Raw genomic sequence first — 17,225 nt, forward strand, 5'->3', positions numbered from 1 at the left:
ATCTGAGGTGGATCTAAGACAGTGGAGATCATATCATACTGTCAAGGTCTGGAAACTTCTGCATTAAGTGATAACTAATATCAGCAATGAGAAGCCAATGACTCATGTGGCCAGGTAATAACATTTTGTCTCATCTACATTACACCATTCTTCAGGAAAGAGTTGATGTGTGAAGTCACAACAGTAAATGACAGACCAGGGTTCTGACAAAGCTATGTTGGCTACAAGCTCTCCACTCTTGTAATGCTTCTGAGGGTCTAGGGCAGTTAAAGTTCTGTCTGGGACCACTGTTTTAACATGACACCTCATACAAAGTATGAGAAGCTCTTAGTTATCACACTCCAGTGCTCTCTACAAATTCCCACCTAGGGAAAAAAGCCATGAAACCAAATGTTGATGAGCCAAGAACTATGTTTATTGAAAGCAATCCTTTAGCCAAGACCAATTGCTTTTATATAGTATTTGATAAATTGTGAATTTGTTCTTCATGGCCTAAAAAAGGAGATGTACTTATATAAAATATGATCTCTGGAAAAATTTTACTTGTGACATTTCTTAGGATTTTCTTTAGTTTTTTTGATGACTAGAAACTAGAAGTACCAGTATCCTGTTGGAATAACCTTTTTCTTATCAGAAGGTCAAAATCATGCATACTGAATACATATAATTCTGGTGGAAATAACAGTCAAGGCTTCAGAACCAATTTAAGGATGTCTTTATTTACAAGATACAAACATTTTATATTTAACAAGAATTGAAGGGCTCAATTTTACAATGTTTTCAGTTATCTGCCTTTATGCTCAAATATACAGATGTTACACTATATATACATCACGTCCAAGTTTTGTACATTCACACCACTGCAAAATAGGGATGTTCATATTTTCACATTAGTGTCAACTATAAAATTCTGATGTGCCCTTTGAAACTCAATCAACAAGTCAAAAGAAAAATCAAAATAATACTTATATTTTAAATAACAGTCAATTGTCCCTTAAAATATGAAATACCAGTTTGGTTTTATATATGAATGATTTATATGCTAATAATACCTATTATATATTTGAGTCCTCATGTTTTATAATACACAATGCAATTCTGTCATCATTATGGGCTATATGGTCTGTTTTTACTTGATGTATTTAGTATTCACTTATTAAAATATACTAAAATTTGATTTTTTTAATCAAATTGACCACAATGAATTTTAGGGCAAAGTATGATCTTCATGTAACTTTCAGTGACCCCCACCTCCAACAAATAAACTATTCTGTAGAAGCCATGTGTTTATTTTATCTTGAAATACAGAGAAGACACAGTATTTGAACATCCCCTTAGCGTAGAAAGTTGACTTTAGAGTAAAAAATAGCAGAAAAATGGCTTATAAAATGAAATTATTTTGTAAAAGCTTAAAGGAGAAATAAAGAAATGATAAGATATAATTTAGAGGCCAAGGCCAAACCTGAGCACAAGGATTTCACCAACAAACAAGTACATAGATATCTTCTACCTTATTTCCCTTGTGCAGGTCACATGGATACCAGTAGCCAGCCCGTTTATCCAGTTCCTCTCATTCCTTTCAGTTGCTAAGCTCAGTGCTCTATATGCCTGTAACCAAAGCAACATTGTCTCTTCCTGTAACCTAGCAAGATTGATGGGCTTGGGTAAAGGTGAATTATAACATTAAAAATACATGTGAATACTTTTGTTAAAATACTTAAATTAAAATTTACATAACATTTTGTTCTTTGGTGAGAATTGAAGATTAATAATTTTTATATCTATACATACAAAGTCACAGGCAGAGTTTTTAGAAAGATCTAGTTGTATAATACTTTATTTTAAATCTAGAGAACCTATAGTTTGATAGTTATATGAAAATAAAAAACTTGATTCTAATGAAACTTAGAATGAAGAGTTGACAGGATTCACTACAGATGTGAATGTAACTTTAACAAGAGGAAGTCTTTAGCCTCAGTTCTTACATTCATACATGCTCAAAGATCACAACATTAAAGAACGAAAACGCTAAGATAGTTCTGTCTTTCAAATCTTAGATTATACATACCATGTGCTTATCTTAGATCTATTGACATGAACATCATATGATGTAGAAAAGCTAAGTTACCTTCTACTCTTGCAACAACAGCGATAAATAAAACCTGTGCTTTCTGGGAATTAATTTCCTCTTATTCATGCTCATTTGCCATGACAACACAGAGACAGAGATCATGATTAAGAATACATTGCAGACAATACTCTCTGAATAACTTAAAGCTTTAGAAATAAACAATTGATATCTGAAAATAATCGAAGGAGGGAAGACCCTTCCATCACAACAAAGAGGAGGACAACAACAACAACAACAACAACAACAACAACAACAACACTTAAAAAAAAAAAACCCAAATCAGAATCATGAACTCCAGAAGTATTTTTGAGTAGAGGTTTTTAGAAGGTATCAGTGGCTCTTCAGTAACCCTGAAGTACCATGGAATTATAGTTTGCTTTACACAATTCTGATGGCAACAGATACTCTTGTTTAGAAAATCCCACAGGGAACATTAGCAAGGTTAATTCCTATATTAAAAAATTGGCGTAGGTAATCCAATGAAGACAGTATGGCAGCCTTTTTGTTGAATTCATTTCACAGAAATGTACAACACAGCTGATAAAACAGAGTAGAGAAAACAAACTGTTTCACTATACATATAGCCTTTGTAGGAATTAAATGGTTGATATGTCTGACGCCATGGACCAATGCCTCCCTTCTTTCCCTGTGCTCAGCAGTTTGAATTATTATATCACCTCTAGGAAGTTGATTCTCTGTATGCTGTAGCTTAGGGCCTTCATGTTAAACTTTTGGTATAAACTCATACCTGGAGAAATTTATTGCTTGGTGTTATTACATAAGTGGCTAGTGGCATTTTCATTATTGAACTCCACATAAATCTTTAGATAAAAGCATGTACCACATCTCACCTTTACCAAATGGTAGACCTCCAACAAGAGCAACAATAAAGTTGAAAGTTGGAATGCTATGAATGAATAACAATGTTACCAAAGAAATATTTTCTTAAGTTGGAAGGAAAGACACTTTTCTTAAAGGTGACTTTTGAAAGCACTAAATTAGAGGAAATAACAAATTAAGAACCATATGGAACATTTACTTGATCAGGAAAGGAACTGATACTATGTTCAGGCTCAGTTTATCATGAAACCCCACTTATCTCAAAAAGAGGTTAGTTATTCTAACAACCTCTTGGATTAGAGTTTATTTGAATTAGTTTTTGAATATGTATGTGTATGCACACTGTCCATTCATGTGTGTTCATATATATTTAGGGGATTGTGCCTATGTGTAGAGAGCTGAGGTTGATGTCAGGTGACTTCCTTGGTGCCTCTCTACCTCATGCCTTGAGGCAAGGTTACTTGCTGGTTCTGTGCTCACTGCTTTGGCTCACCTGCCTAGAGCACCTCCGCCAAGACTTCCTGGCCCCACCTTGTGCTGACCTTGCTTGCCTGGCCTTTACATGGGTTCTGGAGATCTGACTGAACTATTTCTCATCCTTGCAGGAAATTCTCCTTAGCCCCAGGGTTGACTTCTTAATAAGTAACTAATATCTTTTCTATTACTTTTTTTCCTACTAATTTGTGGCTATTTTGAGAGAGATGAGGAAAGCGGGTTGTGCTTGGCTCAGTGTGGGGAGAAATAAAGGTGGCAACTGCAGCAGATCCTCTTCTGGCACTCACATTCCTTACTGAGGGAACACGAAGAGCATGCTAACATCCTTTTTATGAGTATTCTTTTAATAATCTAAGTTAAACTACACTAAATATCTAACCACATCCCTTCTATTCAAGAATTTGCTGGTGGACAAACATGTAGTCTTCTTGCTGATCAAATAGTTTTTTTTTTTTTTAAATAATCTGATGTAAATCTTCTAAGTGAGCTAGCCCACTCATTATTCTGTTCATATTTACAAAAGTTGTCCTTATTCTGATAGTCATTCTATATATTTACTGCTTCTGTTTTCTTGAAATATGAAAAATATAGTAAGATGTATAGTTATTGTTTAATTTTGTCAACAGGTACCCTGCACACCTGGCTCCTTTCCTCCCACTCAAACACAGCATCAATGTTGACAACTAGAAAAGAGAAACAATGTACAATTTCTTTCTCATTTAGTAGGGAATAAGAAGTTAGCTTCTTGTTTCACCCATTAATAATTTTAAATAGATGGTTTAATGTTAATAGTCATGTTTGATATTTCAATGAGTAAAGCAACCTAATTGGTTCCCTTGTTCCTCTGGAGTAGAAAAAACAAGAGACGTTTCTTTTGCAACATGAGCTGTATAAATGTGGTGGTCTCAAATTCTGAAAAATTGTACTCTACATCTCAAGTGTAGCCCTTAAAGATTGTGTGTAGTAGAGACATTCTTATGGATTCCTAGGAAACAGTACGGTAAAAGTGATAATGTTTGGAGAATGGAAAAGAAAGAAAAAATTCTAATATGAGGGAAGTAGTAAGTTAAACAGTCAACTCAACATAAGATTTTAGTCATAAGCACAACCTAATAAACTAATAAAGTCTGTTCTTTAACAGACTTTATAATAGATAACCATAGTTCATCTGAGAGTCCATGGGATAAAACGGGAGAATAATTCTGCACTTTCTTTAATGCTTCTCATCTCATGGAAACTACATTATTGATTCTGAAATCCTGGTTTCAGCTATCTTTTCTAGTGAATGATTAAGCATAAATTTCCTTTACTAATAACTCTCTCCTCCCAGATAAGCCAGTACTCGCATGAGCTCCACTTTGTAGCTGACAGAGGGAAAGCTCACACATACACTTTGTGTTCATTATATGCTGTGCTCATTTATCCATCCATAACATTCAGATGGAAAGGAGAACAGTAAACAGTAAATCAAAGTCTTCCATATATCCCGAGTCTCTATAAGGTCAGATGTCTTATATAGTTCAAGTTTTAGGAAGTTTTTTGTTATGTTGACATTAAATTACTATGACAATTATGTTGTTATAAAATGTAAAATAATCCATACTTTTTAAAATCTCTGTGACCAAAGTGCACTTAAATTGAGAATAATCAGAGTAGTTAAAAATAATAATGTTTAGTTAATATTCACTAAACTCTCATCTTTTATCTGAATAAGAATTAATAGCACCTTCTAAGAGAGGCACTGTTTTAAATAGGTACAGAACAAAAGAAACAGTACACTAAAAATACTGTTGGAATTCAAACTAGATCTGACACCACATAAATTACTGTTTTTTTTTTACTATAAAAATATCAATACACTTAGATTCTAATCAGTTCAACATAAATTACCATTTTTCTTAAGTTTAGAACACTTATAAGTTTGGAAATAAAGTAGGTTTTATATTTAAAAAATTAACCAGAGTAAAAACAAAACTAAAGCTGAAGAGAAAAGCTGACATAGTCATACTTATTTTCAATACTATATACAGGCAAATTGACTCGTATTTTAGATATTTTATTACTAGGAATAATTCTACAAAACAAGTAATAGATTAAGTCAAAAAGTATCAACATTAGGAACCTATAATTTTTTGTGTCGTATAAGAACAGTAACTATTTATGCAGCATGAGAGTTACTAACTAAATGAGTTCGTACAATACTAGAAACTGTCCCTGTACTTTTTTAAAAAATACCATTGATCTATTTTGGTTACATGGAGGTATTTCTTTCACACTGTTACAAGTCCTAGATGTGAACAAGACACTGAAGGATTTCTTAAATGAAAGGCCCATTATAACCATGTAGTGATTCAATCAATTAACATTTTTTTTCCTTCTCTCAAGGCAAACATACACAGTTAAGGAATAGCTTATCAAAAAAGGTTCCATTTTCCACATTATTTCAGAACTTCAACAGAAGAATGGCTCTGCACACTGATTTTACTACATATAAACATAGGAAAGCAGTCCCCGAACGATGTGTTTATGAAACCATATTTCTCAATGCAAAGTGCTAAGAGACAAGGAGGAGCTCTGGGGATGTCTTGAGCTATGTGTATTACTAGAGACTCCACACCGGCAGCTGCTCAAGTTTAGCACTCTGACTTTTTCTTGGGTCCAGGGAGATTGTTCAAGGTGGCTAGATGCTCACTTGGGCCATCTGGTGTCTCACCCGTGACAGCTAGAAGGATGATTTTCAGCCATTTCTGTTTCAGTTCCTCACTGTCTGCAGCAAAGCTGTGCACAGACTTGGACTGGGTCAGTTTGAAACTGTGTGGCAGATCTGCACTCTTAGGCATGTCATCCACAATGTAGCCCAGGAGGGGTATGGTCGCCTGGGCTCTGACATCCTAAGGAAAGGACATTGTACACATAAGACATATTATTATATAGGTATATGTGCTCCTTGCTCCTACAAACTCTCCCCTGACCTCTGTCTCACAGATCCTCACTGATGAACTCTCTTTGGACAAAGGTTGATTTTAGTGTCTGTCTACAGAGTCAACAATAGTGTTGGCTGAAGAAAATGAAGGAAGTAGAGCTGACATCCAGATGAGTGACATGGCACTGGTGCAAAGCTTGCTCCTGTGGGAAGCTCATTCAAAGCCCATCAGTTCTCCACTTAGTGAAGAGCCAAGATGGAGGGCAAACAACAGCCATCTCAATGTTTAAAGCCAGCAAGTATTACTAAGGATTAAAAAGCACATTTTCTTTACTGATTCGTTCATCTTAATTATTGTCAGAGAAAACACAAACATCAATAGTATACCTTGGCATTTTTAGGGATTTTCTAAAAATGTTTTTTTCTAGTTCTTGATGTAGAATGAGGCTAAAATTTGACAAATTTAATACGTTGTTTCTAAAGTGCATGAATATATAATTGGTTTAAGTATTGCTTGCTTTCAAAGCAAACCAATCTACATACCAGATTCTGGCTTATACAGGAAGCTAAACCATCGTTAGAACTGACTCCAGGTATCTAGCTTAGCTGTACATATGGGTTATAAAAACTTGTTACTGACGATTATTTCCCCAGGATTTATGTAGACTCCTTCCTTTCAACTCATTTGTCCTATGTCTCTAGCACTATCAACAAATAAAACCAAGCACAAAATGACTATGTCTACTCTTTACAAACGGCTTGCTCCCCCTTTACCTCCCTTTGCTTCATCTTACTCACTCCTATGCTCCTTATTCAACTTGCCTTTTCTCACATCTACTAAATAAGAATAAGAGATGAACAGGGATAATGACTTATCAAATGTATGATAAGCAACTACGAGAAGAACTATTGGTTTAAATCAACATAATCAACGTTCCCTTATTATAAGATTAGATAGGACACAGTGAGCTCTTGGTTCTCCCCAGGGTTGGTTTCCACACGCACCCCTTTGTCCTGGCCATCCCATTCAAATATACATGGCTTAGTTACCTGAGGAGCACCATACATGTACAGCACAAGGGGGTCTTGCTTGGGGATCACACACCATATTTTCTGCCAAGGTTTTGACTTTTCCATGTACTGGAGAAAACTGCACACCTCACTATTTCCTGATACTTCTGCTGATTCAATCTAGAAAATAGAGAGAAATAGAAAATTCAATCTAGAAAATGGAGAGAAAAAATAAACACAATGAATCAAATGGGGATGAAGCATGACATAAGGGAAGTATTTATAGAGTACAGTATATGTATATAGCATGTCTCCTTTGGTTGCCTTTTAAAAAGGTATATTTACATTTACTAGTTTTTCTTTATCAGGATGCAATATGAAAATATTTTGAGGTCATCTTTAATTCTATATTACTAGACTTTGTACTTAAATAGTCAACATTTATTGACTGTTTACTATACAGATTTGATTTTTGCTTGAGAAGTGTCTTATTCACACCAACACTGACAAGTTAAGTGCTTTCATTGTTTCTAAAGCTCAGAGTTTTTGATCAGATTCTCAAAGAATCCATATTTAGAATTTGATGTGCTAATTCTGATGTGATTTGAGCTCAGTCTACCTGAATGCATGCATCCAATCTATAGTTCTAATGTTCTAACAATGTAAGGATATGAAGTGGAAAAGGCAGATGTGGATGTCAGCCACCTCTAGTATTAAGGTGATTAGAAGAGTCTCTCACTAGAGCAAACTTTTGAAAAGCAACTTAGCTTTCGGTTTTGCTTACTAACATATTAAGTACTGGATAATGGGAAACAGAAGTATTTAGCTAAGATGCTTTATTAGAAGCAAACTGTTTTGCTTCTTTTCCTATGTAGGGTAGTGCTGCTCAGTTTTGTCCACAGGAGGTAAGGGAGATAACAGTGTGGCCTTACTTTGTGCCAACTAATGTAGGCTCACACTGGCAGCCAGCAAACAGCTCTATAAAAGGGCAGAGTCCAAATCAAGGCCACAATATGGATTTACATGAAGAAAGCAAACAAATCCCAGCTGATTTGTATTTATAAAATTAAAAATAAAAGTTAAACATGTAGAGTTTTATATACTATGGATCTAGCAGTAAAAATATAAGTCACTGGCAGAAGGTAACAATTTCTTCTCAAACTCTTCAAACCACAAAACACAAATCAGGCATGGAGCTGTATGCCTATACTCCAGTGCTTGTGAGGTGAAGGGAAAAGGCTCAGGGTCACCTTTGGCTAAAGTCAAGGACAGCTTAGGCTTTGTGAGACACTGTCTCAAGACAACAGCAGCTACAACAAGAAGAACAAAAACCAACAACAAAACAACAATGGAGACTTTCAAAGCAATTTAATTTTTTTATGGTACTTGTGTTAGTTACTATTGATTGTTAACCCAAAATGGATCTAGTATTGACTGAGACAGATTGGCAGCAGCTCAGACAACTGAGAGCCAGAGAGAAAGCAGTGCTTCACTTCTTGCTGGTTAATACAGCGTCCCCATTGCTGCTGCTGTTGCCTTTCCTTGCTGACTCTAGAATCTAGCTGCTTGGCTTCCAACCTGTGTTGAAGGTCAGCAACTTTTCAAGAATTGTGTCGGCCTTTAGTGTCAGATTGGTCTATGAGGTACTGAACTGAAGAGCCATCAGGTCCTCTCAGCCTCTTCCACATACTGGTGGACCTTGTTGGACTTCCCAGCTTGTACTGTGTCATACACATTCATTATGCCAGTTTTGTTCCTCTAGAGCAGTGGTTCTCAACCTGGGGGGCATGAGCCATTAGGGTGTCAAATGACCCTTTCACAGGGGTCACCTAAGACTATAGAAAAACACACACATTTACATTATGAGTCATAACAGTAGCAAAATCACAGTTAAGAAGTAGAAATGAAAATAATTTTACGGTTGGGGGTCACCGCAACATGAGGAACTCTATTAAAGAGTCAATGCGGCATTAGGAAGGTTGAGAACACTGCTCTAGAGAAGCCAGCCTGAGAGAACCCAAGGGCATGATGTTTGATTTTTATGGATAAGTGGTGGTTCCGGATATAATCAAGGTGTGGTCCAAGGTAGTTTAAGAAGCATCAACCAGATGACAATCTGCAAGTCAGCTCCAGGCTATCACTGGTCTTTGTATGTCCCATAAGCTTTTAACACTTAACACTTTTAACAGATGAAGGTTTATAACCAGCTTGATGATAGCAAACATTAAATAAGACACTACCCTCTCTAAAAAAGTTTAGTTCTTAATAACAGATCCATATTACAAAAATTCATATACTAAATGATAGTACATTTTGAAAAGTTTTTTTCCTTAAAAAATTTGAACAGTAGCACAACAGTTTGAAAGAACAAAAAGAATCTTACAGGCTCGGGTTTGGCTTAGTAGTTAAGTGCTTGCCCTGTTTATGTGAAGACAGGAGTTCCAGTCCCACAAACACACATGGATGCACTGTGGGCATGGTGACCTGCCCATGATTCCAGCCTTGGAAGGCAGAGGTAGAGGACTCCTATGAGCAGGCTGGCCACCACGACTAGCCATATCATAGTTATGAGTTCTGGATTTGTTTGAGAGGCCCTGCCTCAGTGAGTAAGGTGGAAGGAAGAGCAACTGAGGATAATTCCTGATATCAGTCATGGGGCTACCTATGCACAAACACACATGTGCCTATAAACCTCAAAACGTGTGTGTCTACACCAGGCAAGAACATGCGAACACATACATAAACACCACAAAAAATGGAAAAAATTTACAAATACATTGAGTTAAATACTTTAAGTTTTGTCAATAAATATGTTTTCTCCCTTAAAATACCTCTGTAAAATCCTTGTTTTGGCCTCTTGGCTTATAAAAAGGTTTTCATCAATCTGCTTACACAAAGCTTGCCTACTGTTCTAGCGTGTGTAGTGTACTAACTGGCATAAGGACTCAGACATGCTCTCTGTGCACATGAGTGCACGTATTTTCTACTTACAGATGCTACATTTTTATGTGATTACATGAATTAATCAAATTCATGATTTTCCCTCAAGCATAAGGTTTTCCAAAAAGCTAAAGATTTTTTTTATTTTATCCACACAGACTGAGCCTTCTCTTTACAAATTACAGTGTCAGACTCATTGTACTTTGTCACAGCGATCAGCTGTTTCTACGAAAGCCTTGAGGTTGTGGTTCTGGGATCCAGCAGAGCATTTCCCCCCATTCCTCCTACCATGGAAGCCTCATCCAGGCTGTAATACAAGGAAGAGCTACATCCCAGGAGAATTCACAAGTACAGTTTTGGTTTGTGGGCTTATAATTTAACCTCAGATGGATATTGAAATGTAAGAGCTTTTCTCAGCTAACAAATGACTTTTGTATATTTGCTTGTAACCACTCAGTACGCAATTATTGATTTTCCAACATACCAAGTCATATCAAGTCAGATTTGCTTGAGATGTGCTTTGACAGTGATCCACTCATGAAACTGTTCTCCCTGGCTATTACATAATCATAAAGACTGGCTCTTTTAACACAGTAAACTGAATTACTGTTTTAGGAAATAAAACAATACTTTATCTAAATTTGAAATTTTTTATTCAGTGTCTTCAACATTAATGTGATGAAATTGAAAGCTTTCCTATAAAAAACCCCAAACAAACCAAGCAATAATTTGTACATCCTGCCTTTCTATATCAGCAGGCAGGAGTCAAAGGTCACCAAACTAAAATAAAAGCATGTCTCCTGCTCACGGTTATCCTGAACGTGAATGCAAAACCAAGTAAGACACATTATTTGCATCTTTATGACTAAGAGAGTTTGTCATCTAAGAATATGAAGAGTTCACTATTTTTACCTCTAAAATGCCCCTTCTTTTCTTTTCTTCGCTGTCTGTGAATCCACTTATTATCTGGTAACAGTCTTTACAAACCTTGTTCAATCTTCCACCATCATACTCAAGTTGAGCTTTGTAGTCAGAACATTTCCAACAAACCACCTTTAATTTTACAAAGGATATTCAAAATGAATAATTACAGTTAAGAATAATTATGACAATTAGATTTAGGAACTTATTCATTCATACATATAAGAGAAGGTTAAATACAAAAGTTATATTTTTATTAACCTAAGAACATTTCAAAAGATATTGAATACATCAGAGTATTTTAATAATGTCTGTAACAATCTGAGCACTGCTTTGACCTCTAAAGGCCCTTTGCCCTGGATGTACTATACCATCCTCCTCTTCTCACAGTTCCATGTCTCAGAGGAAATAGCACAGCCATATAACAGCATGCAGGTAATTTCTGATGACTACTTTCATACCTCCATAGATGCAGCATATTATGTCCTGTTTACTTTAATTTCTAAAGGTCTTCAATCTTTTTTTAAAGTATAAGTTATTAGCACTCACATTTGGACTCTCAGAGCCTGAATGGTCCTTTCCACATCCTTAGGCTCTACCCTAACATTCTATAAGATCCTATTTTCCAAGTCTAGGCTAGAAGTCTTAAGATATGAGTTTGGTATGTTCCTTTTATACTTAAAAATCCTTTAATCTAAAACCATGCATGATGGTGCATGCTTTTAGTCCCAGCACATAATGAATAGAGGCAGAGGCAGGAAGATCTTTGTGAGTTCAAAGACAGTCCAGTCTGCATAGAGAGTAGAGTTCCAGGACAGTAAGGGCTAGACAGTAAGACTTTGTCTGAAAAATACCGAACCAACCCTCTCCCCCAAAAGACAAAGTAAAACAAACAAGAAAATACAATTTTCAGTCTTTCCTTTGTTCCTAGTTAAAGAAAAAAGTTACTAGTTACATTATATTATTAATATATATTGCATATGATTGGCCTATCTTCAATGGCACTGACTTCCTACATCCCCCAAATGCCAAGCTCCTTCCCTTTTCCACCTCTTACAGTCCTTGAAGTCTCACGTTTCCTTCTTCTTTCTGGAAGAAGGTTCCTTCAGTGTTTAGAACAGAGCCTGACTATGGTGAAGTTTTAAACTATAGACTTGTGTATTACTTGCCCATCTCTATGAAGCTCTACAGGAGATTGTTACGGAATATTTTGTTCCCCACACACACCAGCTACAGAATATCAATGAACAGATGAGCATGATGCAAATGCATACGAGCAAATGTGCTTTTGAAAGTATTACCATTGTCTAGAAAGTGTTTAGGTTTAAGTAATTATTTTCTTGCTTAGGAAAGTACTTTCTCCTCATAGTTACAGTAGATAAAGTTCATTTAAAAATTTTTAAATTTATGTAGTAGATTCATAGCAGTTGAAATACATAAACAATGGTCGAAGGCTAAGGGTGTGGCTCAGTGGTAGAACTCAGACCTGCTGTTCAAAGCCTTGGGTTCAGTTTCTACCCAACCTTGATATGTACCACAGTTTTCTCATGATCACAACAAAATTACTTTGGAGCTTTAGTGGTAGACATACATGTATCTGTGAATTCAATTCAACTATTTTATTTTCAAGTAGTATCATCATATTTGATAATCTATATACAAATACTTTTTAACTGTTGACCAAAGGTCAAGTATGCTAGTACCAGCATAAACAAACCCAAAGATTAATTAAAACAGTTTATTCTGAGATAGTTGTTTTTCTTACTATTTAAATTTGATTACAAACTGCCTCACTACATTTATTCTCAGTGTCAGGAAAAGAAATGCAGGAAACTTTAAGTATAAAGAAGAACAAGTTAAGACTTGAGCTGTCTGATAGGCTGCCATGTTGCCAGAGGAGGTAGCTGGGACCACATTACCCATCCTCATCTCACAGACAGAATTAACCCCATTGTGCCTCAATTTCTACCCCAGGGTTTCTGCTTATTTTCCCAGGCCTGCCAACGTCCCAGTAGCTCTCAGCAGTGGGCTTGAGAGGCCCGAGATGATAGCATCTGTGATCTAATGTGGTTGAACATATCATTAGCTCACTCCAGTGCCTGGTGTTTTAGCATTCACATGACTACCTTACTGACTCGGACTTTTTAGGTGTCTGCTGCTAGTACCATTCTTAGGCAGTCTGCTCTAGCTTTTTGTTTTTAGGGTCACCCACTGAACGAATGTATCATCACTGGGGACTCAGTGCCAACCTGGAATACCTGTTCTTCATCCCCAACATACCTCAGTTTTCCAACTTGCTTCCTGCTGTCCATTACCATGCAGCATTGAACTACAGAAATCTTTGTTTCCAATATTCAGTCATGACTTCCCTTATTTACCTATGGCAGGCATCTACAATTCTCCCTTGTGTTTTCATTACACCTATTCTTCATGAACCTGGTCCTCTACCTTCTCTGGCCTGCCTTGCTGAATTCTGGGATGAAAAAAAAATTCAGCGTTGTTAAGCTGCCTGGTGTCTGTCTGGATCTCTAGCTAAAAAATTCCAAAGGGTAATGAGTCCGCCTGTGCCAGTGCAACTTTCACTTTCTCTCCACATTCTTTCCTCTCATATACATGTCCCTTTCTCCTTTACGTTCAGCTGACCATTCTGTCCAATTCAATAAAAATACAACACGGACCTTAAACACCCACATTTCTCACTAGTAACATGTCCAAACAGTAAAATCTCATCCAATTCACTTATCATACTTGCACCTGTTTTTCTCTCTTCTGTTCAAAGAGAAGACTTTTCCTTGCCCTGCAAAACCTGTAACTTTCACCTGCACCACAGTTTCCATCTCTTGCCTTTTCAAACACATTGGCTTCTTTGATTATTAACACTCTAACTACATTCCTGCCACATTTATTTTTTAATAAATTTTTAATAAATAAAATTTTTTACCATGTCCAGCCACAGGGTTTCCTAGCAATTTCACTCAAGGAAATTTTCCAAGCAATTTTCACTCCCTGCCCTACTGCAGGGAGGTGTGCAAAGCTCCTCTTGATCCCCCTGCTTAGATGAGGACATTCTTCCTTTTAGACATCTAAACAAATATTATTCCCTCACATAGGTCTTCTTTTGTCTAATTAAATTTGGTCTGATTTCTTTTATTACTAATACTCTGCAGTTCAACTTTCTGGTTCTTTCTTATTTCATACATACTTATTTGAATTCTCATCTATTTTCTTCTTCACAATGTAATATCCATGAAGCCAGGAGTTATTTCATTGACCATACTCGTTTTCTTCATGGGACAGCACAGTATTTTGTATATAGTTAGCTCAAAAACACACTTCCCAACCAACTGATTGTTAATGGTTTCTTTGTTTCTAGGCTGATGATTTTATTTAACAATGGTGACAATGAAGAAGCCTCACTCACATGTCCACACGCCCGACAGTGATGCCGCCTTCTGGTCAGTGCATTGAAGGACTCTTTGCACTTCATGCACATGGTCACTTCATTATCACGTATCCATCTTGGGGCTCGTTTTCCTAGCTCAGCAGTCTAAATGGGAAAGGCAGAATAACTTTTAATAGAACAAAAATTATTCCTTTTCTGTTGTTGTTGATGTTGTTGTTTGAGACAGGGTTTCTCTGTATAGTCCTGGCTGCACTGGAACTCACTCTGTAGACCAGGCTGGCCTTGGACTTACAGAGATCTGCCTGCCTTTGCCTCCCACGTGCTAGGATTAAAGGCATGAACCACCACTGCCAAGCCTATTATTCCCTTTAATAGCACATTACCAATATTGTTCAAACCATGTTCTGATACTCAAGATCTAGGAAAGGAAGGAAAAATTTTAAAGCATTTCTAGACACTTAAAAGAGAATGACATTATTTCTTTTTAAAAATTTTTTATTGGATATTTTATTTATTTACAATACAGATGTCAACCCCTTTCCCCATTTCCCCTCCTTAGAACCTCCTATCCCATACCCCCTCTTCCTTTATGGTTTTATACCATTTTAATTACATGCAAGTATTAAGGTCAGTTCTAGGTTGAGGAACTAACAATACAATAGATGCAAATAGTCAAGGAACAAGCAAGATAATAAATATAATAGTCAAAGAAAAAGCAAGGCAATAAAGAAAATTCTGTAAACACTCCCATGATAACTGTTTCTAGGGGCTTATTAGGATGACTAAAATATCTGAGCCAACTTCCTTGTCCTAGGCCAAAGTCATTTTCATGTCTGAAGCCTACTTCCTTGTTCTAGCTGAAAATTTAGATTCCTGTCTGAAATGACTTCTTTGTTCTAGCCTAATATTTAGATTCCTGTCTGAAATTACTTCTTTGTTTTAGCCTAATGTCAGATTCCTGCCTGAAGCATATTTCCTTGTCCTTGGCCAATGTCATATTCCTGCCAAGCAGCCCATATTCTTGTCCTTGGCCCATGTCAAATTCTTGTCAAGCAGCCCCAAAGCAGCCTCTACCTCCCCCTTTTTATTTCATTAACAAGACTGAGCCTGTCTTAGGTTGTTCTGACAAGAATGCCTTCCTTACCCATCATGAAATATACATTATCAAGAGCAATTCACTTTTGTCTTAGGTTGGTAAGGCTCTGTGCAGAATCATACCTGTCCTTGGCTTACCAGCCTGTTAATTTAATAACTCTGTTTGGGGGGGCATTATTTTTTAACAACTTATTTTGGGATTGCAAGGGAAAGGTTTGTTAATGAAATGACTAGATAGCACTTTTGAAAACACAAGAAATGAAAGATCTTAAAGTTAAGAACTTACAGAAACTTCTAGGGGAATGTCATTTTCCTTTGCAATTGCATTTCTGAAGGTTTCATGCCTTTGATGAAAAGCATCAATACTCTCTTGAAGGGCCTAAAATATAAATTAAATACAAAACATACATTACAGTATTATACACACATTAATAGATATGCTTTATCACATAAATAACTATAATGAGAATCATCTTTAAAGTTAGTTACTTGTTCTTATATATTTAAGAAATTTAAATATGTATATATTCATTTTTTAAAAAAATATTTTATGAATGTTTTGCTTGGCATATGTATTTTACAACACATATATGTCTGGTGTCCACAGAGGTGAGAAGACATTGGATCCTTGGAACTGGAGTTATGGATAGTTTGGAGCTGCCATTTAAGTCCTGGGAATTAAACCCAGTTATCTCTCCAGGCCCCAATATATACATTCCTTATACACAGAAGCTAAAAACCAGAAATAAAAGAGTTACCTTGATCCATTCTTCTTTGTCTTGCTCAGAACTAAAAAAAAAAAAAAAAAAAACAAAGCTACAATGAGTAAAGAGAACATTAAGAATTACAACTTGTGAATGAAAGTGATTTAATGTCACTCTGGATTCCTAAAGAATACAGGAGTACTTTGGAAATAATTAAAGAGACTGTAGTTCTTCTTAATACAGGATCAGACTGATGTCTAACTTTAGTACCCATACATTTGATACCCATTTTGGTACCCTTACAATTTGATGGAAAACCATGACCTAACAACCACTGTCTAGTTATATCTACCAGATGATTCTGTGTGTTTGACATATTAGAAGATTAAAGATATTATAATTTAAAAATATATGACAATTAAAAACCATTAACATCTAATCTCAGGAAAGATTATGATTATTCTTATAATCTTAAAAATTATCTTTGTCCCTGCACACATATAGGAGATGTGTAACTTGGCCTTCATGTGGGTCCCAAACAACAGGAGCAGGGGCTATCACAAAAACTGCTGCCTATACATGGGAGATGTTCTCCTAGCTGGGCTGCCGTAACTGGCGTCCTCTGTGGGAGGAAGCACATAGCACTGCAGAAAATTGAAGTGCCAGGGTGAGGGGATACTCAGGGGGGCCCTACCTGCTCAGAGGAGAAGAGCCATACACATCTTTCAATAATAACTCTAAACAGTTGTGGTCTCAACTTTC

The 17,225-nt window shown here is 36.3% G+C and overlaps 1 protein-coding gene across 5 annotated transcripts in view; it reads right to left on the reverse strand.

The window, feature by feature from the left end:
* Window positions 1-692: 692 nt before the first annotated feature.
* The window catches only part of Fgd4 (FYVE, RhoGEF and PH domain containing 4), a 176,512-nt gene continuing 159,979 nt past the window's right edge, over window positions 693-17,225 (reverse strand). For all 5 annotated transcript variants that reach the window (XM_076942521.1, XM_034515150.2, XM_076942520.1 and 2 more), the window contains exons 12-17: window positions 16,518-16,548; window positions 16,046-16,138; window positions 14,683-14,808; window positions 11,253-11,393; window positions 7,440-7,580; window positions 693-6,357 (exon numbers count right to left, since the gene is read on the reverse strand). In XM_076942521.1, the coding sequence (XP_076798636.1) occupies window positions 6,100-6,357; window positions 7,440-7,580; window positions 11,253-11,393; window positions 14,683-14,808; window positions 16,046-16,138; window positions 16,518-16,548 (790 nt within the window). In that variant the 3' untranslated portion in view covers window positions 693-6,099. The remainder of the gene's footprint in view (window positions 6,358-7,439; window positions 7,581-11,252; window positions 11,394-14,682; window positions 14,809-16,045; window positions 16,139-16,517; window positions 16,549-17,225) is intronic.

Source organism: Arvicanthis niloticus, chromosome 12 (assembly GCF_011762505.2).
Source record: "Arvicanthis niloticus isolate mArvNil1 chromosome 12, mArvNil1.pat.X, whole genome shotgun sequence".
Taxonomy (NCBI): Eukaryota; Metazoa; Chordata; class Mammalia; order Rodentia; family Muridae; genus Arvicanthis; species Arvicanthis niloticus.